General features: G+C 59.3%; 1 protein-coding gene and 1 long non-coding RNA gene across 13 annotated transcripts in view; one reads left to right on the top strand and one right to left on the bottom strand.

Moving 5' to 3' along the window:
• Positions 1-4099, bottom strand: part of LOC137222406 (uncharacterized) — a 91870-nt gene extending 87771 nt beyond the window's left edge. For 6 of the 9 annotated variants that reach the window (XR_010942437.1, XR_010942438.1, XR_010942436.1 and 3 more), the window contains exon 1: positions 3314-4099. This is a non-coding gene — a long non-coding RNA (uncharacterized lncRNA). The remainder of the gene's footprint in view (positions 1-3313) is intronic. The other 3 variants (XR_010942433.1, XR_010942432.1, XR_010942431.1) reach the window with 3 other exon arrangements.
• Positions 4100-4261: 162 nt separating this feature from the next.
• Positions 4262-27476, top strand: part of ADGRL1 (adhesion G protein-coupled receptor L1) — a 44776-nt gene continuing 21561 nt past the window's right edge. For 3 of the 4 annotated variants that reach the window (XM_067733571.1, XM_067733570.1, XM_067733569.1), the window contains exons 1-3: positions 4264-4752; positions 21015-21178; positions 25136-25349. In XM_067733571.1, coding sequence (XP_067589672.1) covers positions 21109-21178; positions 25136-25349 — 284 coding nt within the window. In that variant the 5' untranslated portion in view covers positions 4264-4752; positions 21015-21108. Of the gene's footprint in view, positions 4753-21014; positions 21179-25135; positions 25350-27476 lie in introns of all 4 variants that reach the window. The other variant, XM_067733572.1, reaches the window with a different exon arrangement.

Below are 27476 nucleotides of genomic sequence, written 5' to 3'. Positions count from 1 at the left end.
CACACAGAACCCCACCCATCCTCCCCTCAAGGCTTGGACAGATTCACCATCCACTACCCTAGCCCCCTGCTCACTTTCCAGAGCTACTTCCATCGTGCTTTCTGCAGCTGCCTTACCCACGGGATGGGGATGCACCCTGAGAGGGCCTCCAGTCCTGCTGCCAGGCCACTAGGGCATTCTCAGCACCTAGCACCCGGCCACACTGAAGGCTGTCAGGGGTCCTCTGTGTTTGAAGAATAAATGGAAGGAATGAATACACGAACCGAATGATGAGAAGACCCTCAGGGTTGTACATCCTGTGCCGAGCGGGCTCTAGGAAAAGCCGGGCTGGGGACGCCTGCTGGGCAGTGGAGGTCTGAGCGTTGTTCCTGAATCCAGGAACGAACGTGTTTCATCCCCAACCCCAAGCCCCGCTCCCCCCTCGCACGTGTTCTGGGTCTGCGCCCCTCACCCACCCCCCAGCCCCGCCACACACCGGACCTAAGGAACCCAAGGTAGGACACCCATGACTGAGGGCGCCAGGCCTGAGACAGAGGACACAGAGCACTGGGGACAGGGGAGGGTGGAGGAGCGCAGCGCCCAGGACGGTCAGCATAAGAGCCTGAAGCAGTGGGCACATCACACATGGAGGGCACAGGGCGAGGGCAGAGGGCACAGGTGAAAAGAGCCACCCACGTCTGAGTACAGGGTGCCCCAGGTGCTAGGTGCGCAGAATGTAGGGTCTCCAAGACGCCGGGGGATCGCTACATGGCGTGTCCTAGGCGTGGGGCAACCTGGGTGCGGGGGTTTGCTGGCACAGGGTGCAGAGAAGAGTGGGACGTCCAGGCTCAGGATGCACAGGACGTTGGGTATCCAAGGCGCGGGTCACGCTGGGCGTGGGAATCCCGAGGCACAAGGTAGGATGCCCGAAGCGAGGAGCGCCCTGGTAGTAGGGAGTAGGGCGTCCTGGGCGCGGGGACGGACACGCGCAGTGCTGGGCACTCAGAGCCCGGGCGAGACTGCGCGCGCGCGCGGACGCGTTAGTTTCCGGAGCCGGGCTGCTGGCGCGGCCTCCACTGCGACTGCGCAGCCCAGGGTCTTGGGAGAGAAGAGGCGCTGGGGCTGTTTCGCGCCCCCAGCCTCTACTTATCCTTCGCTTCGTGAGCCCCTCGCCCGTGAGGCCAGAAAACCGAGACGGAATGGAGGCTAGTGAACTGATCCCGGCCACGACCAGGGGTGCTCCGCTGACCACGGGCTTTGGGAGAAATAGGAGGGGCTGGGAGGGCGTCCTGGCCAGGATTTTTCCAAACTGAGCCGGGGGTTTCTTAAAGCATGTCACTCCTTACCCTGATATAAGTTAAAGACACTGCCTCTCGCAGCCACTGAAGAATGCAAGTTAGAGCCATCTCCCAGGCACCCTCATAGATTCCCAGGGTTGCTCCACAGAGGGAGGTGGGTGGACTGCTTAGGACCGGAGGGTGGAGTGGTGGGAGGAGGCTTGGAGCCAGAGGGCTCTGGAGATGCTCAGCTTTCCCTGAGATGCACGTTCTTCCCCCTTTCAGTCCTGCTGGGTTTATAGAAAGCTGACTGTGTAGATGTGGGGGGAGGGTTCCTGGTTGGCCCCTGTGGCACCGCCCCCTCTCCCCAGCACCCCAAAGCCTTCCGTGGGTCCTACCAGGTGCTGTCGAGATGCCTCAAAGTGGGAAATTGATGTGTGGAGACGTGGAACCTCCCCCATCCTCCCATCCTGGTATTGCACCAACCACAGATGGTTGGTGCAACCTTTCCGCAGCCACCAACCTCAACTTCATACGTATTTGGTCCCTCAGATCCAGCTGATGGGCCGGGTCACCCAGATTTAAGGCCCAAAGTCTGCAGCCAGGGAACCCTGGGTGTGAAGGAGGAACAAAGGTAGCCCACCCACTCTGTCCACCCCTGAAGTTTGGGGGCTGGATTTGGCCCAGGTTCCAGGCTATAAGAATCCCTGCCCTGAAACGATGGCTGCCCACGGCAGGGGCCGGAGGGTGGTGGGTGCCTTAGAGGTAGCCCCTGGTTACTCAGCCAGCCTGGAAGTCTGGAGTCTCTGCCTTTCCCTAAATCCAGCCACAGCCACCAGGACAGGCTTCTGGGAAGGGATTCTTAGGGGACAGGTTCATTCACTTGCAGATGTTCCCTTCAGGCTTTCTTAGATATTCACAGTTCCCATCCTAGCCTGCCCCAAGTTTTGTGTATTTACCACGCTGCCACCTGCCCCGCTGCTACTTCCACACTCTTTCCCGATTCCCCACCCATTCTGCAGAGCCAAGTTGGGGTGATAACGCATTCTCTTCTCTGGAGGTAGAGGCAAGGGTTTGCCCCCTCCCGATCCTCAGCCAGTCCCCTTCCTCTATAATCCAGATCGGGACTTGTCTGCCCTACTCCCCCCACTGTTGCCCGCTCTGTGTCTGCCAAGATTCAGCCCGGACTTTGTATGAACTGGCCGGTTTACTATTTAGGCCTCCCTTGGATGGACTCCCTTCCCCGAGCATCCAAGCCAAGGATTTGCTCCTCCCCACCCATCAGTCTTCGCGTTGCACCCATCTTTCATAAAACGCCAGGCTTCCAGGTTCGCTCTCCCGAGATCCTCACCGGATCTTACCTCTCAGGACCTTCCCGTACCCGCCCCCCTCAAGGATCCTTGCCACCCCCCTCCAGTTTTTCCTCAGCCCCCACCTTGCACTGAGCTGTCTATTCTGCCCAAGTGCCTATTTTTGGCCCGGGACCCGGTTTTATAGTCCCCACTGTGGGTCTTGGCAGTCACAGCTCTGGCTCCGGGGATCTAAGCCAAGTCGGACTGTCTTCCCCACCCCGGGGTGGGGGAGCGATGCAGGGCTCCCTTCGGTAGCCTCAGCCTGAAACTTGCCCCTCGCCTCACTCGGCCAGATGCCTAGGAACACGCTGGTTCCTTGCCCTACTTCTTCAAGTCCACCGGCTGCAGTGCAGTTGCTAGGCTGTGGAAATCCGTACCGAGTTTTTGCTCTTGCCGAGAACCTAAAATTCAATTTTTTTTCTCCCTTCCCCCGACCCCCTCCCAAAGCGAGACGTTTGAGGTGTTTATATAGATACTAACCTCCCCCTAACACCACCCCCCCTCCCCGCTCCTCCGGCCCGGTCAGCTCCAAGCCCTTGTCCAGTTGCCAGGGATCTTTTGCTGGGGGTCTTGTCCCATCCCGCATATTCCAGTCCTGGCTTTGCGGCCCTCCCTCGCCTTTCATTGTAGGTCTGGTCTCCCAGGGTAGCGGCCTCCTCATTGCATTCCCTCCGCATCACCCCTGGATTGTGAAACCGCTTTTACCTGCCCGCTTCGGTGCAGCCAGCGCTCCGGATCCTTTCGTGTTCGAGTCCATCCCTCCTTTTGCCCCTCCTTCTTGCACGTAGCTGCCAGGAAGACGGCCCACGCGCCTCAGCCGCTAAGCAGCCCCCTCCTGGAGGCCCCTGCGAGCCCAGGTCTGGGAACTCTAGGCCAGGTCTTGCTTGTTCCCACTGCATTAGGCATGACGCATTACTCCGTCTCCCGAGGAAGAATCCGGCCCGAAATTTGCGTGCCCCGGGTGCATTTGGCCCTGTCGCAGCTCCCTTCGTTCCTCCCATCTCTATCTAATCCAACCCGGGTTTTGCATACCCCTTCCAGATCTCTCCCATTTCTCCCCTCACCGGGCTCGGCGCCTTTCCGTTACTTCGCTACAGGCAAAATCCGCTCCGGGTCTTCCTTGAGCTTGTCTCCCCTCCCCCACTTCCCGTTCCAACGCCGGGATCCAGCTCGTCTCCTTCCCTCTCCCCGTTTTTCCAGAGGGGCTAGAGGGGGTGAAGGGGAGTAAAATCCATCCCGGGTTTTCGGGCCGGCCCCCGGTGCGCTCGGGCAGGTTGCTGCGGCCGGTCCTGGGCGGCGGCTCCGCGCCGCGTTTTATGCGCGCCCGCGCCCCCCTCCTGGAGCTGGTGCGCCGGAGAGAGGGGTGAGCAGGCGGCTTGTCATTGCTGGTGCCCGGCGCCGGCTCTGTCCGCGCGTCCTGCGGTGCCCACGGGCCCGGCTGGGCGCCCCCCCTTCAGCCACCCCGGGGGCGCGACACCGCCTCGCCTGCCTACAGCCGCGCCCCCCCTCAAGCTCCGCGGCGCCCGCCCCCTATCCGAGCCCCCTGCGGCCACTGCGGGGAGCCCGAGCCGTCGGCGCGGGAGCTGTAGTCGCTGCGGCGCCCCCGCCCCGCCGTCTGCCGAGAAGGCCCCGGCGGATGGGGCCCCGCGGGCCCCGGAGCGGCGCCGCCGGGCGGCGGGGGGCTGCAGGGGCGCCCCAGCTGCCCCGTTAACCCCTCGGCTGCCACCGTCGGAGGGGGCTGGGAAGTCGCCTGGGCGCACACGTGCAGCCTCCGTCGGGGCCGCGGAGCTGCGGGGGAGATGCGGGCAGCTGCTAGCGCCTCTTCGAGGGGCTCCGCCTCGCCCCAGCCCCCGGAGCTTTGACACCGCCCCCGCTCCGCCGCCTCCCTCCTTGGGAGGGGCGCGGACCCGGTCGCCCCCAGCCCCGAGTCTCCGCTGCCGCGAGGGGGCCGCCTTTGGAACTGTGTAATCCGCTTTTTTTTTTTTTAATTTTAATTTTTGTTTGGTGGCGGTGGTGCTGGGCCCCGCCAACCCTCGCCCGTTTAACCCCCGCCCCGGTTCCGGGAGATGTGCCGGGCGGGGGGCCTGGGTTCGCGGAGCCGCAGGAGAGACGCGCAAAGCCGACCCCGGAGCGGCGCTGGACAGGTGAGTGTCTGCGGGCCCAGGGCGAGGGGGACGCCGTACCTGGGCCAGGTGTGTGGGCCGAGGTAGGGAGGGTGGGAGCCGGGGCCTGTGCTAGCCGGGAAGGGGGAGGGGATGCTGGAGCCGCGGGTCACCGCACAGGAGCGCGAGGAGAATCGAGGGCGGCCTGCACCTCACCCGCACCGGCCAGGGGACCGGGAGGGGCAGCCCCCATGGAGTGTCGAGGGTGCGGATGCGCGGCCGCGGGGTGCCCGGTGGGGGGAGGGGACCGCGAGTGTGCCCGCGCGTGGCTGCGTGTGCCCGCGCGCGCGCCAGCCTTTGTGGGGAAGCGGCGCGGCGGTGCCTGCGTGTCCCCGGTGCGTGTGCGCGCGGGTGCTTGGCGCCCTGTTTGTGTAGGTGTTTGGGTGTGAGCGGAGAGGGTGCGTGTGCGCGCCGCGCGCGGGCCCCGGCCCCCAGAGGAGCCGCGTTGGGGGCTGGCACCGCAGGATGCCGGGCTGGGGGTTGTTTTTCTCTGGGAGGCAGAGGCGCGGGGGATGGGGAGGGGTCTGTCTGGGTGTCTGGCCGGCTGTAGCCACCGAGAGCATCATCCCTCCGCGGTACCCGGTTAAGCGTGGGAAGCTGTTGGGTTTAATCCACCCGGATTCGGGCTTTGAGAGCAACCCCTCCCTCTCTCCCAGGTGTTCACTGGGTAAAGCCTGGGGGTTTCAACTGTCATCTTTCCATCTGAGGGTCCTGTGACCGGAGTCCGTGCAGAAGAGGGTGGGCAGCGCTGTGTGTGCTCCAGCCCTGGCCAAAAAGTGGCCCCACAGGCATTTCTCCAGTGCACCTCTGGCACCCATCTGAAGACAGCCAGCCCCCTGCTTGCACACAGCCCGCACGCACATCCCTGTCCCTAGTCTCCCAGTCTCGGTCAGCACCCAGCCCCATCCCTACCCAGCACCTCACTGTACCTTCCCCCGCAGTCCACTCCTCCCTCCCCCACCTCTCCCCCCCACAGTCATGGCAGCTGCGTGGGTGTCCCTCCGTCCCAGCCTTGAGAACAGGGCCCCCTTTCCTCCCGGCTTCTGCAGGACCCAAGGCCTGGGTTCCGCTGCCCACCTCCAAACATGTGGTGTGCAGGGGGAAGCAGGGGGAGGGGCTCAAAATGGCTACCAAGATGGCTGGTTGTCTCTCCGCCTCTTTCTCTTTCTCTCCCTCTCTCTGCTTGCCCTATTCTCTTAGCTGCTTCAGGAGTCATCGAGGAGACGGGGTTGGAGTGTGAGGATAGGTGTGGGGTACTACGCTTGAGAGTGGCTATCTGCTCTGGGCCTGTGGATCTCAATCCTCCTTGGGGAGAGGCCGTTGATCTCTGCTCCCCTCTCCAGCACCCAAGGACCGGCATAAGCCTGTAACCTGACCCCAGTCCCAACTCCTTCACCCTGGCTAGCAGCCTGGGGGGCTCCCTGCCCTCCACGTGGTCTCCTAGGCCTGATGCCCTGAATCGGTCATCGGGGTGTCAGGGTGCCCCACGGAGGGTCCCCGTCTGTCATCCTCTCCATCTGCTCCATGGCCAGGGGCTCAGGACTCCGGGTCGGCCTGGGTCAGGCCCCAGCTCTGGGGGCAGGTGACTTCTCCTTCCTCCCCACTCCCCTCCCGCTAATGCCAAATGTATTGCTTAAAAGTAGGATGAAAACAGGGAGACTAAGAGAAGGAATACAACTTTCATTGTCATATCGAGAAAGTTGTCCGTGATCTTCCTAACTAGCAATTTGCCTGCCATGCTGTTCAGAACTGACTTGCCCATTAATTACAGAGATGAAAAAATCATCTGGAAAGCAGAAAAGGGAACCAATTCGATCCCTGGCTGGCAACAGTGGCCCCCACGCACCGAGCACATACGTGTGTGCTCACATGTGAGTGCCTGGCCCCTCTGCTGGCATTGCCACCTTCTTCTTCCTCATTGGCCTCCCACGGGGCCTTAGCTCACCCCATGCGTGTTACTCCTGCTCTCCAGTGCCCTACCAGGCCCTCCCTCACTCCAGGGGGTGCCCATCCCAACATCCACTCGTGGGGAGCTGGCCTAAGGCAGGATCACCCGTGCTATGTCTGCCCTTGGACGTGGAGACGATGCCCGGGGTTGGGGGAGGGCAGGTAGCTGGGGACCAGCGCATCTGGGCTGTGGGGCCTGCAGGGAGGAGGTGGAACGCAGGAGACTCGAAGCCTGGTTTCTATTCTCAGCCTGCCCTGGGGAGCCTCTTCTCCTGGGGGGGCCCAAGGAGGACCCTGCCGGCCAGTGGGGGAGGGGCCAGCGGGCGCCCTGGCCGCTCTGGAGTCTGTTCGCATCAAGCGATCTGGTCCCGGCCTGGGGTCCACCTGCATGTGCGGGGCTGCCTGCTGCCTGCGCCTGGCATCTGCGTCCTCCCTGGGTGCCCAGGCTGGCAGGAGAGAGTGTGGCGCTTCAGCCCCAGCCTGGGCATCTGGGGGTGGGGGTGCCGATCCCAGGAGGCTGTGCTGCTTGGCCCCAGAATGGGTGCCCGTGATGGAGAACAGGAGGAGAGGGATCCCCGATGTCCCCACCCTCTGGCCACGGGGAGCTGAAGTTTTCAGTCTCTGCCCCCTCCTACCTCTCCAGCCAGACGTGTGGCCAAGGACACACAGGAGGCTCTGGTTTCTGTGTGGGCTCCTCTCGAGGATTCAATTTCCAGACGCCAGATATTTCCCCTCCTCCAGACCCTCCAGGGAGGCGGGGGGCGGGGTGGGGGGGATGCTCTGAGATGGGGGTTCCCTGTGTCCGGAGCTGGACCTGACCGCACCGGCACGCCTCCCAGCTCTCGCCTCGGCCACCCTGATGAAACAGAAAGTGGGGTCCCAGGCGGGAGGGGGCCGCTGAACAGAGGTCTGGAAGTGGCTCCCACTGCCCCTGGAATCCAGTCCTCTGTTAACACATCTGTCCGCACCTGTGTGTACCCGTTCTGTGTGATTGGGATGGTGACCTGGACGAGCCTGTGTGCAGCCGGCCACGTGTCCGACAGGCTGGTCCTGTGTTCGTAAGGGTCTCCTCTGTACTCGTGTTTGTGAGTTTTGCAGAGGGGCTGGCAGTGTGTGTGTGCGTGTGTGTGTGTGTGTTTCCGTGTGTGAGCAGCTCTCTGCATCTTGTGGGCCCCTGCAGGCATGCTCCCAGGTGTATGTATGTAGGGCTCCTTGGAGCGAGGCTGGGTGCACCTTTTCATGAAATCTGTGGGTATTTGCCAAGTGTCTTTTCACTAGGCGCTGTGCTGGGGACGCCGTGGGGACAGTGCCCCAGCCCTGTCCTCAGGGAGCACACAGTCCGGTGACAAAAGCGATTTCAGTCAAGGGGCTCCTGTTGTAGCAGTGGGGGAGAAGGCTTGTGTCTCCCCGTCCAGAAGGGCCAGAGTCCCAGCTGGGGAGAGGCAGCCCTTGACTCGGAAAACAGCAGCCCCTGCGTCTTGGCACCACAGCACATCCCAATCCCGTGGGGTGTCCTGTGGTCCAAACCTGCATGACCTTCCCTGTCACCTCTTCCCCCTCACCCGCTCTCTCCTCACCGCTCCTAAACGCAGTCCTACCCCAGGACCTTTGCAATGGCCGCTCCTTCACTTGGACCCCTCAGCCAGACATCTGCAAAGACTTTGTTCCCTCACCCGCTTCAGATGTCACCTCCTCAGTAACCTTTACCCATGCAACCTGTTTAAAATTGCAGCCTCCCACCCGCCTCCTGACTTTCCGTCGCGCGGACGGCTTTTCGCACACTCTGTGATTTCCTGATATATTGTGCCTGTTTATCGTCTGTCTCCCCGACCAGGATCCAAGTGCTCAGGGAATTTGTTACTTGGTTTGCTTTCAGATGTCAGGTGCCTAGACTTATGCCTGGCCCACAGTAGGTGCTCAAGAACTCTTAGCTGAGTAAGTGGGAGGGGGCCTCTCAAAGGACTGGAGACCCCCAGGGGACTCCCCCCAGGCTTTGCACAGTGAGGGCTCCCCATCGACCCCGGTCCCTTTGGGGGACCCAGGGCTACCCACCAGGGGCCAGACCAGGCCAGCTCTGCACCTGTCCCATGAAGACACCTGTGCGGCCTCTCCCTGAGGTGGCCTCATGGGTGCCCTTGTGTGTGAGGGTATCAGTGTGGGCAGGCGGCTCCCCTGCAGGGCTGCATGCATATAGGGTTTAGAGCCTGGAGGGTAATGTGGGGCCCCCCTGCCCTTGCCAGGGGTAGGAGTGCCATGGTCAAGGACTGAGCAACCCCTCCTTTGTGGGAACACTAACCCAGGCTCTCTCTCACGCCCCACCCTTGTTTCAGTGGTCTGTCCCGGCGCTGGGGAATTAGCCAAGTAGAAGCCCCCCTGCCACCCTCCCCCCAACTCCAAAATTTGGGGAAGATAAAAATTGCAATAAATAGATACCCAGGCTAAAAATAGCCTTGCCCACCCCCCCAAAGCTAAAAATAGCCAGGGCCTCTCCCTCAGAGGCTAAAAATACCCGGTGGGCCAGGCAGCCAGGTGGTTACTCCTGTCCAGGATGGGGGAGGTGGTGCAGACAGGTGAGGGACCCCAGGCAGGGTCTCCCAGCTGTGGCGTTCCTGACGCTGGGGCTGTGTCATTCTTGGCAGGGAGGGTGACCTGTGCCTCCTAGGACATTTTAGCATCCCTAGCCTCAACCCTCTAGATACCAGGGGCATCCCCCCCGCCCCCCACCCCCGCCAGCTGTGACACCTAAAAACGTCTCCAGACATTGCCAAACAGCCTGGGAGGAGGCGCAAAATTGTGCGCCCTCCCAGGGGAGTAGCACTGCTCTAGATCGGGGTCGGCAAGGTCCCCCTGTGAAGACAGCAAGTACTGGAGACTTTGGCGGGCTTACCAGTCTTCTTCTCCCTCTTCTTCTCAACCCTTTGAAAGTGGCAAAACCATTTTTAGCCCGTTGGCTGTGGGCAGTGTCCAGGCCATAGGTACCCAACCCCCACCCTGGAGCACCACCACCCTCCCGCCCCATTGCCCCTGGTGGTGGAGGTCAGGGCATCCTTGGATGTACCCTCATCAGCAGAGGGACAGCCCCACTGGGGGCAAGTCTGGTGCTGTCTGTCCCTTTCACCTCCGCCCACTCCCCTGCGCTCGCTCCCTCACTGGTTCTCAAACATGGCAGGCCCCGGCCAGCCCCAGGGCCTTTGCACGAGTCCTCTCCTCCCTGGGCACCTCTGTGGCTCCTCCCTCAGCTTCCCAGAGCTTTGCTGACATGCCCAGCCTTTCCCCATCACCGTATTTAAGATTGCATGACACCCCCCCACACACATACACACAACACTAGTACGTTACGGGATTGATCTCTTTAGTGTTTGTTCTTCGTGTCTGGCTCGTGCATGGTTGTCTCTCCAGCACCTAGATCAGCGCCTGGTACACAGTACGTGCTCTAAAAGAGACGCGTAGGATTGCTGGGTATCACTTCTAAGCTCCATAACCACTGTTGTGAGACTTTCAACCCGTTTCCCTGGGGAAGAGACAATGCAGAGGAGGGAGGTGGGGGGCTCGTCACACAGCCTAAAGTGGGCACAGCTGGGATTTGAACCTAGGGCCCTGAGACCCAGGGCCTCTTCGCTCTTGCCCTGCGGAGCACCGTGTCCCCATCCCTCTGGTCTCTGCCCTTTCGCTGCTAGTCTGGTGGTAGCAGAGGGCCCCAGAGCCTTCTTCCATGCGCTCTGCCTCAGGCCCTGGCTCCCGTGGGAGCCAGCACTGCTCTGCATGCCTGGAGTGAGTGCGAGACTTGTGGCCAGTCAGGGAACACCTTGGGGTGGAAATGGACCACAGGCCACCATGGTACCAACCCACTGTGGCGAGGAGCGTCAGAGAGGTGCCCGGTTGGCCTGCAAGTCAGGGAGAGCTTCCTGGTGGAGGGGGCTTCCCAGCTAAGATCTGGAGGGGAAAGAGGGATAAAGTGGAGGAGAGGGAGAGTTTGTGAGAGGGAGGAACCTGCCCTGAGGTCAGAAAGAAGGGGGTGGCTCCGGGGCGGGGGGTGGTGGTGGAAGGAAAGACATTTCCTGGCCAGGTGGGGAGAGAGAATGCCGGTCTTGGGGGCCGAAGGACTGTTTGTGGGTTTGCGTTTCTACCTGTCCACGGGGCTGGGGAGGCCTGTGAAGGGGTCAAGGCCCATGAGACATGGCTGGAATGTTTAGCATGCGCTCCCTCTGGCTTGCTTTGTAGGAGAGAACTGCAGAGGGCGGGTGGGTGGGGCAGGGGTGGGTAGTGGAGAGGCCAGTGTGGGTAGGAGGCCGCCACAGCTGTCAAGGTGAAGGCCCAGGTGGAGGCCTCGAGACATTAGAGGTGGACCCGTGTGGGGCTTTCGAGACAGAGTTGACATGATTTAGTAGATGATAGATTGGAAGGGGAGGGGGAGGGGGAAACTGCAGGTTTCTGGTTCTGACAGCAGTGTGGACCTGGAGAAACAAAGAGGGAGGGGGTGGGAAGCACCCTCTGCTCTCAGCAACACCCCTCCTCACATACACAGTCTGATCTCCCCTTGCCAGCAGGAGTCTGTGAGTACCCGAGTCAGGGCACGTCTTGTCCCCACTCAGAACCTCCACAGCTCCCACCTCACTCCCACAGGCCCTGCTTGCTCTGCCCTGTAAACCCGCCCTCACCTCTTCCCTCTCTCCCCTCACTCACTGGGCCAAAGCCACACTTCAGCACATTCCTACCTCAGGGCCTTTGCATATGCTGTTCCCACTGCCTGGATATGCTTTCTCCAGTACCTAGATGGCTCCCCTCCTTGAGACCTTTGCTAAAATGTTACCTTCTTGGCCAGGTGTTCCCTGACCACCCCATCTACATTTGCACCCACGCATACCCCCTCCACTCTCTCTCTCCCCTACAAGCCTATTTTCCTCCAAAGCACTTGTGACCAGGTGGGAGCTAGGTAACTATCCACTGAATGGACAACCTCTTCTATGGGTCTGTTTCGTCTTTGTTCATTAAACAAATTAACAAGAACCCTCTCCTTGCCCGGGGCTGGGCATGCAGCAGAGAGCCAGGCCAACCCACGATGGAACCTTCCCTGGTGGGATAGACTTTCAGCTGCAGAGCCCAAGTCCAATTAGGGGAGTGAAATGTGGAGCCCCAGTGTGCCGCTAGTGTGGGTACAGGAGGGACCAACACAGTCCTGGCAGGCAGAGCCTTTTGGAGGAAGAAGGGACAGAGGGCAGGAGTCCTCTGGGTATGTGAGAGAGAGATGTGGAGGGTGAGGATAGGCCAGAGCAGAGAAGGTGATGAGAAGGTAGCAGGAGACCAGGGCCTGAAATGCCATGTTGAGGCCTCTGAGGCAATAGGGAGCCATGGAGGACTGTAGGCAGGGAGGGATGTGATTGGGTTTTCATTTTGCAAAGATCACGCTGGCTGCAGGGTAGAGATTGGAAGTGGTGGGAGTAGCAGGTAGACGGGGGAGACCGGGGAGGAGGCATCCAGGGAGAAGGGGAGGTTTTGAATGGTCCCACCCCCTGCAGTCCAGCGCCACTTGGCAGCTAGAGTGACCTTTTAAAATTTACAAGACGGACAAACCCCACCCTGTGGCACCGGCATCTAGTGGGAGAGAGATAATAAGCAAGTAAGTAAAACGCATGGCTGGCATGCTAGCGATGAGGGCCACGTAGAAATAAAGCCAGAGCAGGATGCAAGAGTGCTGGGGCCAGCAGGGCCTCCCAGAGCCAGCAGCGTTTGCCTAAAGACCTGAAGGAGGCAAGGGAGAAGCTCTGCAGCTATCTGGGGAGGAGGGACCGGCCAGTGCAAAGGCCCTGAGAGGGGACTGTGCCTGGTGTTAGTGAGCGAGGGGGAAAGTGTAAAGAGGTGAGGGTAGGGAGGGGACAGGGCAGAGTGTGCAGGGCCTTGTGGGCCGACGAAGGGCTTTGGCTTTTGCTCTGAGTGAGGTGGGAGCCTTGGAAGGTTCTGAGCAGAGGAGGGATGTGCCCAGACTCGGGGTGCTCACGGCCGCCCTCTGGTGGCTGTATGTGGAACAGACTGGGCAGCAAGGGTGGAGAGCTGGGAGACAGGGGAGGAGGCGACAGGGCTGGACCAGGGAGGGGACCAAGGAGTCAGGAGAAAGTGAGCAGATTCTGAAGAAGGAGACGCAGGAGCTGCTGTAGGGATGAGAGGAGAAGAGGGGCCCAGGATATCTGTATGGTTCTTGAGCGCCTGGGAGGACTGGGCTGCCCTCTGCTGAGATATGGGTAGATGAGGGGGTGGAGCTGAGGGTTTGGTGGGGACCCTGCCCTCCCTGAGCCCACAGCCTCCTTCCTGAAGGAGGTTATGTGACGGATACTCTCTGGGCACTTGCTCCATCTCTGTGAGGGAAGTCTGTTAGTCCCAGAGTAGGGATGGGGAAATGGGCTCAGAGAGGCCAAGAGCCTGGCCCGAGATCACACAGCAGATTGACACCCAGGAGCCAAGTCCTTGGACCTATCCCAGGGCCTGCTGGTTACCCACTCTGCCATGCCCGAGGGTTTCCTGGAGGAGGTGGGCCTGTGGAGCTGGGCTCTCGGGCTGCTGGGTTTGGGGAAGACTCAAGGCTGCTTGGGACGGAGCAAGAGGCAGGAAGCTTGTGTTGAGGGGCCCGGAACATTCAGACTCCCACCCACTCAAGCACTGAGGGTTGCCATGGCAACCTCACCCGAGGGCAAGCTAGCAGTGCCTCCCCTCCTCCAGCAGCTGGTTCTTCTCCTATCACCCACCCTCCCCTGCCCCATGCCAGGGCACCTGAGGACAGAGCCTGGGCCGTGTCACCCGGCCCTGGGACCCCACTGCACCCGCCCCTTGACTCGAAACTGATGTGGGGCTCAGGCAAACCCGGAGGCAGGTGTGGGACCCGTGGGCGGCCCACGTGACCTGGGGGTCCGACACACCTGGGGCTCAGAGGATGGTGGGCCCTGTTTCCCATGGGTTAAATTGGGGCCACTCAAGCCCTCTGAGGCTCGAGGTGGGGACAGACACAGGTGGGGGCTCACCTGACCCCTGTGGGCGTGTCCACTTCTGAGGATGCTTACACAGATGCAGTGGGGGCCCAGAGGAGGGAGCTTTCGAGGGCCCCCAGGTCTCCCGAGCTCCCCATGCTCAGCCTGGGGTTCAAAGAACCCCTTGCCAGTCAGGTGCCCCTGGGATCTCACTTTCCTCTTGTGTAAAACGTGGGTATACACTCCCCACCCCCTTACTAAGTTCTTCTGAGCATTAAAGGAGATACAGGCATGCAGTGCTCAGAACGGGGCACAGAGGTGTCAGCCGCTGCCCCTGGCATGGTGGGTGGTTCTGGCAAACTGGAGATCCCAGCTGGATCCCCACACCCTGTAGTTGAAAGGCTCCCCTGAAGTTGTGTGGTTCAGGGCCCTGCCCCCATCTCTGCCTCAACTCCCCCGCCACGTGCCCTGACACCCTGTGCGAGTTTGCTAGGGCTGCTGTGACAACATAGCCCAGACTGGGCTCTGACAACAGAAATGTATTATCTCCCAGTTCTAGAGGCCCAGAGTCTAAGATCAAAGTGTCAGCAGGGTTGGTTCCTTCCTCTTCCCTGGCTTCCGGTGGTTTGCCAGCAATCCCTGGCTTGTAGACGCATCACCCCGATCTCTGCTTCCGTCTTCACGTGGCGTTCTCCTTGGTGGTTGGGGGGGGGGTGTCCAAATATCCCCTTTTTATAAGGACACCAGTCTGATTGAATTAGGGTCCACCCTAATGACCTCATTCATTTTAACTTGACTACCTCTTTATCTCCAAAGAAGATCCCATTCTGAGGTGCTGGGGGATAGGATGCCAGTGTATCTTTTTGGGGGGGGGGAACACAATTCCATTCATCCCAAGGCCTCAGGGGTAGTCAGGCCTGGGCCTCCCAGGTGGCTCCCACCTCTCCACGTCTGACCTCACCTCCTCGCTTAGGTGAGCACCAGGCAGCAGGTAAAACTCCCCAGGGCCGAGTGGGCATGCCCAGGCCAGGACGAGAGGGAACAGAAGCTGCAGTGCCCAGTTCCCCCTGCTGCAGCCCCGAGGTGCGGACAGTTCTGGGGGTGCCTGGGGCTTTCTGGAGGAGCTGCTCCAGGGAAGGGGCTTCAGGGAGCAGCAGGCAGCCCATGGGGAACACTTTCTGTGCCCCTGAGGCAATGGTGCCCAGCCTGTGTGGGCCAGGCTTGGGCCCCAGGTCACAGGGCAGACGCCCCGTCCAGCTGCCCCCACCACCATCCTTGTGTTCATCTGGTCAATATTTGTTTGAGGACCTACTGCACGTCTAGGCACCAAGGGACGGCCTCGGGAGCTTCCTTTCTCCGGGGGCTACAAAGGAAATCCACGAGCGGACAAGTCAGATCACACAGCAGTGACGTGATTGGTGGGGATGGTGGTGACAGTTCGGCCCAGGACACTCTGTACTCGCTATGCACCAGGCATGGCCCTGTGTGTTTCACGGGTATGAATTCATCTTGTCGTGCAGCTACCCTGTGAGGTAGCCCCATTTTACCAAGAGGAAGATGGAGACATGGGAGGTTATGGGATGGTGGGGACGGGACAAACGGGCACTGAACACAAGGTGCTACGGTGTGGGGTGGCTGAGGCCCACTCACATCTCTGAGGAGGGGACATGAGCTGAAATCGAAGGGACACAGGCCAAGACTGCATGGTGGGAAGGAGCATGGCTGGAGCAGCGGGAAAGGGGCAAGAGCCGGGTGTGTGTGACCTCCTGGGCTGTGGAGTGGGAACCTCGGCAGGGATTTAAGCCGGGGAGCAATGTGTCGAGATTTTTTTTTTTTTTTTCGGCCATGCCTAGCAGCTCGTGGGATCTTAGTTCCTCGAACCTGGGCCCTCAGCAGTGAAAGCACCGAGTCCTAAACACTGGACCACCAGGGAATTCCCGACATCTTTAAAAAGTCCCTCTGGGGCTTCCCTGGCGGTGCAGTGGTTGAGAGTCCGCCTGCCGATGCAGGGGACACGGGTACGTGCCCCGGTCCGGGAAGATCCCACATGCCGTGGAGCGGCTGGGCCCGTGAGCCATGGCCGCAGAGCCTGCACGTCCACAGCCTGTGCTCCGCAATGGGAGAGGCCACAACAGTGAGAGGCCCGCGTACCGCAAAAAAAAAAAAAAAAAAAAAAGTCCCTCTGTGGAAACAACCTAAGTGTCCATCAGTGATGAATGGATAGGGAATTGCCTGGCGGGCCAGTGGTTAGGACTGCTTGCTTTCACTGCCGAGGGCATGGGTTCAATTCCTGGTCAGGAAACTAAGATCCCGCAAGCTGCCCAGAGCGACCAAAACAAAAACCGAAAACTTTGACATCTACACACTACTACATATAAAATAGATAACTACTAAGGACCCTGTATAGCACAGGGAACTTTACCCAATGCTCTGTAATGGCCTATATGGGAAAAGACTCTAAAAAAGAGTGGATACAGGTATAAATGATTCACTTTGCGGTACACCTGAAATTAACACAACATTGTAAATCAACTATACTCCAATAAAAAATTTTTAGGACTTCCCTGGTGGCGCAGTGGTTGAGAATCCACCTGCCAATGCAGAGGACACAGGTCCGATCCCTGGTCCGGGAAGATCCCACATTGCCGCGGAGCAGCTAAGCCCGTGCGCCACAACTACTGAAGCCCGTGGCACCGGGAGCCCGTGCTCTGCAACAAGAGAAGCCACCGCAGTGAGAAGCACGTGCACCAGAACTAGAGAAAGCCTGTGCGCAGCAACAAAGACCCAACACAGCCCCCAAGAAATTTTTTTTTAATTTTTTTTTTTTAATGATGAATGGGTAAATGAAATGTGGTCCGGCTGTACAGTGGAATATTACTCAGCCAGAAAGAGGAATAACTGACACAGGCTACAACACAGGTGAACCTCAAAGACATTTTGCTGAGTGAAAGAAGCCACACACAAAAGGCCACAGATTGTGTGGGGATGAGCCAAAAAGTCCATTCGTATTTTTCCATAACTTCTTATGGAAAAACCCAACCGAACTTTTTGGCCAACACGATATGACTCCATGCATATGAGATGCCCAGAACAGGCAAATGCTTAGAGACAGAAAGTAGATGAGTGGTCGCCAGGGCCTGAGGGGAGAGGGGAGAGGGAGTTCTTGATTAACGGGGTACCAAGTTTCCGTTTGGGGTGATACAAACGTTTTGGAAATAGATTGCAATGGTTGTGGCACAGCATTGAGAATGCAGTTAATGCCACTGAATTCTATACTTAAAAACCGTTAAATGATGAGTTTTATGTTACACCCACACACCCACACACATATATATATATATATATATAAAATACCATAATTTTTTTAAAGATCCCTCTGGGTGCCAGTGGCAGGTGAGGGGAGGTGGGGGGAGCCTGGGCTGCAGGAGTGAGAGGGGCTGGAGGGCTGCTGGGAAGAGGTCAGGGCCGTTTGGCAGAGATGGTGATGCCCAGGTCTGGAGGGGGGCTGCCGTGGATGGACAGGTGGATGCTGGGGTGTTCTGGAGATGCAGACCCAGGACTTACTCCTGAACTGGCTGTGGGGGCGAGGGAAAGAGGAACCCAAGATTTTGACTCCTGGGGTTTTGGCCTAAGGACCTGGGAGGAGGGGGGGGGACCAGGCACTGAAATGGGGGACTGTGTCCAGTGTGGTCAGGCTCCAGATGCCTTGGAGACCCAGATGGAGGTGTAGACATGAGGAGAGAGGCGGGGCTGGGACGCAGATGTGGCAGTCGTCCCGGTACAGATGGTGTCTAAAGCCATGAGGCTGGTTGGATCCCTGAGGCGGGGTGTGGAGGGGCAAGAGGCCTGGGGTCCTGGGGTCCCGGGGTGCAGCCCGGGAGGAGGAGAGGAGCCGCCTCCTTCAGATGGATCCTCCCCGTGCCCTGACTCTCGCTGTGCTGTGACAGCACCCTCTGATGGGTCCCTTGCCGGTCTACCGTATGTGTAGACTGTTGTCCTTACCAGAGCCCTGCAGATTCGAGGTTGCAAGGGAACTGGGGGCCTGAGTGGGGAGGACCCGCTCAGGGTCACGGGGCATGACATGGCAGGGTCCAGACCCACATTGGCCAGCTGCCCCCAGAGCCTGGCATCCAGCAGCCTCCCCAGCATTAACCAGACGCTAACCAGTTTAACTCCCTAAGGGAGAGCCAGGGAGGAGATGCTAACCAGTTTAACTCTCTAGGGGAGAGTCAGGGAGGGGAGCAGCCATCAGCCTAGGGTCAGTCCCCCACCCCCCGCATCTGACCATGGCTGGAAGATGGGGTGCAGGAGAAATGAAGTGGTGAAGGATGCCCCCCCACAAACCATGTAAAATGTAAAGTGCTATGAAATGAACCAAAACCCATCAAAGGCCGTATCTGGACAGGGTTGCGGGATAAGAGACAGTTGTGGGCTGAGGAAGTAGAGGGGGCAGTTTCCTGAAGGCTGGGCGCTGGGGAGGGTGCAGAGAGCTGCTGCGGGTCAGGGGCGGGGAACAGGGCTGCAGGGCTGCCCTGTGAAACTACCTTCCCGTTTCACATGAGACGAGACAGGCCTGGAGGGAGGGATGTCCTGCCCCATGAGCGAGCTGCCTTAATCTTTCTTGAGAACCTGTGCCGAGTCCCTGGCCTCAAGTTGCCCATGGTCTCGTGGGGAAGGTAATTTATACAAGAATGTAATTTCAGGTGCCGGGAATTTAAAATGGGGCTAAGGAATTCCCTGGCGGTCCAGGGGTTAGGACTCCGTGCTTCCATTGCAGGGGGTAAGGATTCGATCCCTGGTTGGGGAACTAAGACCCTGCATGCTGCGCGGCGTAGCCAAGAAACAAACAAACAAGGATGGAGCTGAAGGATGGCAAGTGAGGGTGGCGGGAGTGGTTAGGGTGGTCAGGGTAGGTCACTCTTCTGGGATGACCTTGAGGTTGAGCCCTGAATGGTGAGAAGCTCCAGCAGGCGTTTGGGGATGCTGGGAGAGCATTCCAAGCAGAGGAGCAGCCCAGGCAAGGGCTCGGGCTGGAAGGAAGCTGGAGCTTCTAGGAACGGGCAGTGGGTAGGCTAGAGAGCATGGTGTTGCTGGGTCCCCAGCGGCCTCTAGGCCCTGATGAGGAACAGAGACCCCAGGGGAGGGCAGAGTGGGAGGTTAATACTCAGATTTACATCATTAAATGGTCCCTTAGCACTGAGTGGAGGGCATGCGTGGAGGCAGGGAGGCTGGGAGGAGGAGGCCAGGGCAAGCGTCCAGATGCAGCAGGATGGTGGCTTGGTCCTGGTGGTGGCACTGAGGGCCAGAAGTGGGCAGGTCGGTGAGACACTTTGGAGGCAGAGCCCGTGGGACTTGCTGATGGAGTTTATGAAGGGGAGGGGAGGAGAGGAGTCAGGAATTGAGGAGGATTCCTAGGTTTGGGTTCTGAGATTCATTCAACAAACTTTCATTGCTGTGTGTCAGGCCTGTTCTAGAAGCAGGAGCAAGACAAAGCAATTCAACGATGTCACTGCCCAGTGCAGGGGCCCTTCCATAAAAGGGAGAAATATTTACGTTTGAACGAAGGCCCAAAGGGGGTGAGGGAGCAGAGGAAGAGGCCATGTGAATAAAGGGTGGACAGAAGATACATGCAGAGGAAGTGACAAGTGCAAAGGCCCTGGGGCAGGAGCTGGTGTGGTTGAGGAATAGCAGGAGTGGCTGGAGCAGAGGTGGGGACAGGGAATTACCTGGACTGGCGGATAGGCTTTCATTTTGTGGCGGGGGGGAAACAGTAGTCGGGGTTCTTTTGAGAGATTCCAAACTGGAAATAAGGGATTTGGAAAGTATTGGCTGGTCGGTGGTGTTGAGCCTGTAGGACAGGCTGGGGTGACGGTGGGAGAGGACAGACCACACTGGAGGACCGGTTAAAACACAGGTGCTGGGGAATTCCTTGTCGGTCCAGCGGTTAAGACTCTGTACTTCCACTTCAGGGGGCACGGGTTCGATCCCTGTTTGGGGAACTAAGATCCCACGTGCTGCGCCGGCGCGGTCAAAAAGCGAACAAACAAGAAAGCATGGGGTGCTGACCCTCCTCAGAGAATGTGCATTTCTAGCAAGTTCCTGGCCAGGCTGGTGCCCCTGGGCTGGGGCCATATCGGAGAACCGGGGTGTAGATAAAGCAAAGGATTAAAAGTAAAGATCTGGGGCTTCCCTGGTGGCGCAGTGGTTGAGAGTCTGCCTGCCAATGCGGGGGACACGGGTTCGTGCCCCGGTCCGGGAGGATCCCACGTGCCGTGGAGCGGCTGGGCCCGTGAGCCATGGCCGCTGGGCCTGTGCGTCCGGAGCCTGTGCTCTGCAGCGGGAGAGGCCACGGCAGTGAGAGGCCCGCGTACCGAAAAAAAAAAAAAAAAAGTAAAGATCTGGGTGTCCAGTCTCGAGAGGATCCAGGGGAGATGGAGGCAGTGAGAAGAGGAGAGGCCATGAGGGAGAAGAAGTGGGTCAGAACCCGGCTCTGTGCCCTCAGAGCCGCTGTGCCTGAGGATGGGCAGACGGGGTGGGGTTGGAGAGAATTGCGGGGGTCGCCACACAACTTTCACCCCCCCCTTCACCCTCCCTGGCCCCCCAGGGGCTGCACCCACCCCTCACCCTGCCTGCTTGTCTCTAGCTTACCCTGAAGGTTCCCCCTGAGAGGAAAGAGGGGACTCAGTCATCCCTGGTCCCTGATCTGTGGCACCAGCCAGCTGGATTCTAATTAGCTACCAGAGCCAGAGAAACGGGAAGCAGGGGACCAGGGGTGGGGACCTGGATTCCTGCCCGAGACCCAGAGGCCGCAAGCTACGGCCAAGACGCCTGGGTCCCCCACCCTGGACGCTGTGGTGGGTGAGAAAGCTGGGGTGGGGGAGACGAACAGGCAGGGTCTTGATTTCGGGTCGGGGAAGAGGCTTCCAGAGGGCTCTCCTCCTCCGTGATGGAGGGTCTGAGCCTGCCTGGGTTCAGGTGGGCCCTTCATAGCTGTGACAGCCTGAAGCGTTGCCCCAGCCACCCGAGGGGGGCTGTCAGACACCAGGAGGTGCTTCCAGGAGGTCCAAGATGCCCAGATGGGTGGGTCCATCCGTTGGGGTGGGAGTGGAGGGTGCCGTATAAGCCAGAGGCCTTGGAAGGAGTCAGCCTCTGGCCCAAGGGTGCAGCTTCTGTCAGATACGGCTGGCTCGGGCGGGTTCCATCGTCCAGCCCCTCCTGGGGCTGCAGGATGGAAGCCCTCAGCCACCAGCAGGAGGAGAGGGGACTGGCCCAAACACCCCTCCTACTAGGCCCGCTGGGGGTCGGCCGCGGCCCCCACCTCACTCTTCCTGTCCTCCCCAGACTGGTGGGCCAGGCCGTGGTACCCACCTGGTGATGCGGGGCGAGGCCGCCCGCACAGGCCACTGAGAGCCCCGGACGCGCCCCAGCCGCCACCATGGCCCGCCTGGCCGCCGTGCTCTGGAGTCTCTGCGTCACTGCCATCCTGGTCACCTCGGCCACCCAAGGTAGGTGCTGCTGGGGCTGGGGAGGGGCCGTGCCTGCAAATCCCTGCCAGGAGGGCAGATAAAACAGTGAAATACCTCCCGACCACTTGTTACAGTACCCGCTTCAGACCACCCAGAACCAGGCCAGAGGAAGACTTGGGGATCATGCCCCCTAGCACCACCAAGGGGTCCCCGGATCAGCCCCTCACCCCCCAACCCAGAGCACCAGGGTCCATCCCACCAGGGGTCCTAGAGCCTGGGATTCGGGATGTGGCCTCCCGGGACCGGGACAGGCCTTCCTGGTGAGCCGATGCTCTTCTGTCTTGTGTGTGTCTCTCTCAGTGTGATTACATCTCCGAGGCTCTCGCTGGGAAGAAGGTTTAATTAAAGCATGCCCGCTGACGTTTATTTAAAAACAACTAATTACCCGGCTCGGCCCTATGCCGTTCCCGGGATCCTGCACACACCACAATTAGTGCCCCGAGCCTGCCCGCCCACCCTCACCGATTACTCAATTACAATCCCCATGGTGGGCCCAGGCGGGGGCAAGGGCAGGGCGGGAAGAGAGGAGGCCCGCTAGCCTCGCCCTCGCCCTGGCTGTGCCCCCTGCCTGCCCCTCCCAGCCCTGTCTGGAGGGCACTCATGGTGGACCCTGCTCCCCATGGCTGCCTCATACAGCCCCACCCTCCGGGGAGCCACAGAGGTGAAGGGGGCATTGTTCAGCCGTGTCACAGGGCCTTGGCACTGCTCCAGCCAGCTGGCACCCTCCCCTCCCCCAGCACCCATGTTCTCTACCTATCCAGGTCCTGCCCCACAGCGCCAGCTGGCCTGCGAGGGGCTGCTTCCACCCCCAGACCCATCCAAGCCAGCCCTCCACCCCCGGCCTCCTTCCCGGGCCCAGGAAGGGCTAAAATTAGCTGCGGAAGCAGATGATGCTAGAGGAACGCACGTAAAACTTTCCCGCAAGTGGGACTCAACTCATCCCAAAATACCCCGAGGGCCTAGCTGCCAACCCCATTGGGCCCCCAGGTGGCATTGGAGGCACTAGATCTGGAAAAAGGGGCCCATTTGGCCCTGCTGCCATCATGCACTGGTGCCTTCTCTTCATCTACAAGTGACAGTCCCCACATTGGAGCCCAGGGCCACTCTGTGCATCCCCCCTTCTCTCTGACACCCTACAAGGCTTGGTTGGGACCAGTGTCCAAGAAGGTGGCTGCCCCAGCAGGCATGGACGGTACTGAGCCCACTCTGTCCAACAGAGACTAGCTGCCTTGATCATCTGAATGATAATAGTAATCAGTGGCTTGCCATCTCACTATGTACCGTGTGCACTGCAACCCTCTGCATGGATCTATGAGATAGGCGTTATCAGCTCCTTAGGGAAAGAAACGGGGGCACAGAGGTGGTCAGTGACTGGACGAGGCCACCAGCCAGGAAGTGGCCAAGCTGGGATTTAAACCCCAGCCAGGGACTTCCCTGGTGACGCAGTGGTTAGGAATCCGCCTGCCAAGGCAGGGGACACAGGTTCGAGCCCTGGTCCGGGAAGATCCCACATGCCGCAGAGCAACAAAGCCCGTGCACCACAACTACTGAGCCTGCGCTCTAGAGCCCGCGTGCCACAACTACTGAGCCCATGTGCCACAACTACTGAAGCCCGCGCGCCTAGGGCCCGTGCTCCACAACAAGAGAAGCCACCACAATGAGAAGCCTGCGCACCCCAACGAAGAGTAGCCCCCACTCACCGCAACTAGAGAAATCCCGCGCACAGCCACGAAGACCCAACGCAGCCAAAAATAAATAAATTTATACAAATAAATAAACAAACACACAAACCCTGGCCATCTGGCTCCTGAGTCCCAGCTCTCAGTCTCCGAATGGCATGGGATGGAGACTGACGTGTGACAATGCAACCCCTCTGAGAGCAGGGCATGCCCATGGCAAGTTCTTTCATTGTCATGGCAACCCTGGGAGGTTTCCTAGGTGAAAGCAAGGAGGCCCCTCCCTGTGACGTCCTCCCGGAGCACAGCACCATGCACAGCACCTCCTTCAAGAACATTTTCTAGCACGGAATCCTCCCAGTACAGCCCTGGGCTGTGGTGGCCCATTTTACAGATCCAGAAACTGAGGCCTGGTGAGGCTCCAGCAGTGGCTGTCCAGGCTGTAGTGTGCATCAGAACCACTGGTGGGTGTATCCATCCAAAGGCTCCTGGTTTCATCCCCAAGATTCTGATTCAGCAGGCCTGGGTCGGGGGGCCCAGAATCTACATTCTGAACATGATGGGTACGCTGCTGATTCCTGGGACACACCAGGAGAAGCCCTGGTCCAAGGGACACACCTGGTCTGTCAGCTGGGAAGTGGCAAAGCCAGACTCTGTGGTTTCTTCCAGAACATGAGCGTGTTCCCTCCCGCACCATCTCTGGACCTTGCATGGGGTGATGTGAAGTTAGGGAAGTGCACCAGGCCACCCTTACCTCTGACACTAACTGCGAGTCTGGGGGTCCCCCAGACCACCCCCAGCTTTGATGATTTGCCTGAACGATTCACAGAATTCAGAAACACCCTTATACTCGTGGTTATAGTTTATTACAGTGAACAGATACAGATTAAAATCAGCCAAGAGAGGGCTTCCCTGGTGGCGCAGTGGTTGGGAGTCCGCCTGCCGATGCAGGGGACGCGGGTTCGTGCCCCGGTCCGGGAAGATCCCACATGCCGCGGAGCGGCTGCGCCCGTGAGCCACGGCCGCTGAGCCTGCGCTTCCGGAGCCTGTGATCCGCAACGGGAGAGGCTGCAACAGTGAGAGGCCCGCGTACCGCAAAAAAAAAAAGAAATCAGCCAAGAGAAGCGCACCATCCAGGAAAGTTCCAGGCGGTCCACTCCCAGTGCAGTCACGGGCAGCAGGAACTCTCCTGACAACGATAAGTGACAACACGCATGTTGTCCAGCCAACCCAGGAAGCTCCCCTGAGCCTTGGTGTCCAGAGTCTTTACCGGGGCTCAGTCGCGTAGACATGGCTGACCTCAGCCTCCAGCCCCTCCAGAGGTCAGCTGATACCGCGTGACCCCAAGTGCCTACCTGAAACCACATCGTGAGTGTACTAGTTTGCTGGGGCTGCTGTGACAAAATACCACAGACTGGGAGCCTTAAGCAATAGAGATGTAGTCCCGCCCAGTTCTAGAGGCTAGACATCCAAGGTCAAGGCGTCAGCAGGGTTGGTTCCTTCTGAAGGTCACAAGGGAAGGATCGGTTCCCTCACTCGCTGGGCTTCAGTTACCTGGCCCACTCCTTACACCCATCAGGCATCTTCCACTAAGGGCTCCCTCAGGGCCTTTGCACTGGCTGTTCCCCCTGCCTGGAATGCTGTTCCCCAGCACCCGCATGGCCCCTCTCCTTGGTTTGTAGATGGCCATCTTCTCCCTGTGTCTCCACATCGTCTTCACTCTGTGTGTGCCTCTAGGTCCAAATTTCCTCTTTTTATAAGGACACCGTTCCTATTGGATTAGGACCCCATAGGGCCCTATTAATGGCCCACCTTAACAACCTCATTTTAATCTGATTACCTCTGTGAAGAAGCCATCTCCAAATTCGACCACATTCTCAGGTCCTGAGGGTTAGGGCTTGATTTCAGCATTTGAATTTGGGGAGGGGGAAGACCCAGTTCAACCCATAACAGTTAGCACAGGCTGCCTGGCGTGGCTCAAGGCCCCCAGGCAAACAAAGACACTCTTCTCAAGCAGGACACTTCAGGGGCTTCAAGGGCACCGCCCAGGAGCCAAGGCAAAGGCCAGACTTTCCTTGGGCCAGGTTCATGGCCTTACTACACAGGTGGGCACACTGAGAAGCCCATTTTACAGATGAGTAAACTGACGTTCATACGGTCCGCATCCCAATACAGTGAAGCTGGAGGTGGCGCCTCTTCAGCGGGGGTCTTCCCTCCCTTCCTGGGCCCGGGTGTGACTCTCTCCCCCTCCTCCCTGCAGGCCTGAGCCGGGCCGGGCTCCCGTTCGGGCTGATGCGCCGTGAGCTGGCATGTGAAGGCTACCCCATAGAGCTGCGGTGCCCAGGCAGCGACGTCATCATGGTGGAGAACGCCAACTACGGGCGCACAGATGACAAGATCTGCGACGCTGACCCTTTCCAGATGGAGAACGTGCAGTGCTATCTGCCAGACGCCTTCAAGATCATGTCCCAGAGGTGAGGGGCCCCACCCTGCGGGGCTCCTGGGAGATGGAGTGACAGCAGTCCCTGGGGTCAATAAGGTGCCTGTCCTCCATGCGCCCCTGGCCAGCACATCCCGTTCACCTTTAGTCTTCCTTTTATGCATTCGACCCATGTTTCCTGAGCAATTACTAGGGGCCGGGTCCCGTGCAAACAGCAAATAAGACCCAGCCCATGCCCTGCCAGCCTGTCACCTCCCCAACCTGTACCCTCTGCCACAAGCCCGTTGCCTCCAGAAGCTCATCCTGAGATTGGTGGGGGCTTGCAGAGTAAACGCCGTGGCGGGACAGAGTGAGATGTCATGGGAACTGACAGACAGCCCAGAGGTCTGGTCAGGCTTCCCTGAGGAGGTGACAGTTGAACACAGATGGCAGAAGTGTATGTGCTTGTGAATGTCAGAGAGAACGTGTGTGAGAATGTGAGGGAGGGAGTGTGAAGACTGTTTATGTCTGTAAGTGTGTGAGTGTGGGGTGCATGTGTGCAAAGCTGCAGAAGGCTCTTTCACACTCACACCCGCACCACCTAGAGCTGGTCAGCTCTTCCTTCAAATTATACCCTGATGGGACCGCCACTTCCACCACCAAGCCCCCCAGGACTGCTACAGTATCTTCTGCCCCCTCTCCTTGCCTGCTATAGTCTGTTCCCCCCCATAGCAGCCAGAGAGTGCTTGGGAGCACCTGAGTCAGGTCCTGTCCCTCCTCAGATCACAGCTCTCCTTGGCTCCAACCTCACTCAGAGCAAAAGCCTAAGTCCTCCCCTGAGGCCCCCAAGGCCCTACACGTTCTGCCCTGTCCTCTCCCGGCCCTCACCTCCTCCATGCACCTCCTCACTTGCTGGGCTTCAGTTACCTGGCCCACTCCTTACACCCATCAGGCATCTTCCACTAAGGGCTCCCTCAGGGCCCTTGCACTGGCTGTTCCCCCTGCCAGGAATGCTGTTCCCCAACACCCACATGGCCCCTCCCTCTCCTTACTCAGGGATTTTTTATTTTTTTTATTTTTTTATTTTTGCGGTACGCGGGCCTCTCACTGTCGTGGCCTCTCCCGTTGTGGAGCACAGGCTCCGCACACGCAGGCTCAGCGGCCATGGCTCACGGGCCCAGCCGCTCCGCGGCATGTGGGATCTTCCCGGACCGGGGCACGAACCCACGTCCCCTGCACCGGCAGGCGGACTCTCAACCACTACGCCACCGGGGAAGCCCCAGGGATTTTTTGTTTTTACCTAACTAACCTCTCAGTGAGGCCTGCCTGACCACCCTCTAAAATCACAGCAACCCGGCCCCCGCCCCTGCCACTTCCCAGCCCCTTCCCTGCGTTCTCTCTCTCCTAGTCCTGACTTCCATCCACAGTCCCATTGGCTGTTTCGCCTCTTTATCGTGTCTTTTTTATGTCTTCCCTCACTAGGCTGTCAGCCCCACGGGGAAAGGGAGTTTTGTCTGTCACCGCTGTGTCCACAGCCAGATACACCACAGGCACTCACTGAATTTTTGCCAAACGCCTGAGAGAATGCAGGGTTCACTCCAGGATCCTGAGCATAAAACTGGAAAAGGGAAGGAGGCCTGGGGCCAGCTCTGCAGCTCCTTGGGGATGCTAGAGTATGTCACTGGGTGGGGTCACTGAAAGCCTCCCGAGAGTTTTGGGCAGGAGACAGGCGCGATCAGGTGGGTGGGCCAGGCCAGAACCGCTTCATCCCCTCCCTCCCACTGTTTCTCTCGCGAACATCGGGAATTCTCTGGCGGTCCGGGGGTTAGGACTGTGCTCTCTCACTGCCGAGGGTCTGGGTTCAATCCCTGGTCGGGAAACTAAGATCCCACAAGCTGCCCAGAGCGACAAAAAAAAAAAAAAAAAAAGGAAATAATCAAACATCCATTCCCCTCCAGCAATCTTGTCCCTCTTCCCCGCTTCCCGTCTCCTGACACCCCTGCATGGACAGTCCCAGTCCAGCCTCTCTCTCCTCCTACCTCCTGCCTCCAAATTCTCCCTGCCCACTTCACTCCGCACCGGCCTCAGGGTCCGTGATGTTCTCCGCCATGTGCCCAAGTACGTAGCACAGCGACTGACCCAGTTCCGACGCTCGTGGGGTCTCAGTCCTAGAGGGGTGACA

This window comes from Pseudorca crassidens, chromosome 3 (assembly GCF_039906515.1).
Source record: "Pseudorca crassidens isolate mPseCra1 chromosome 3, mPseCra1.hap1, whole genome shotgun sequence".
NCBI classification, from domain to species: domain Eukaryota; kingdom Metazoa; phylum Chordata; class Mammalia; order Artiodactyla; family Delphinidae; genus Pseudorca; species Pseudorca crassidens.
The sequence above is the reverse complement of the archived record's forward strand: the minus strand, read 5'-3'. Positions and strand labels throughout refer to the sequence as shown.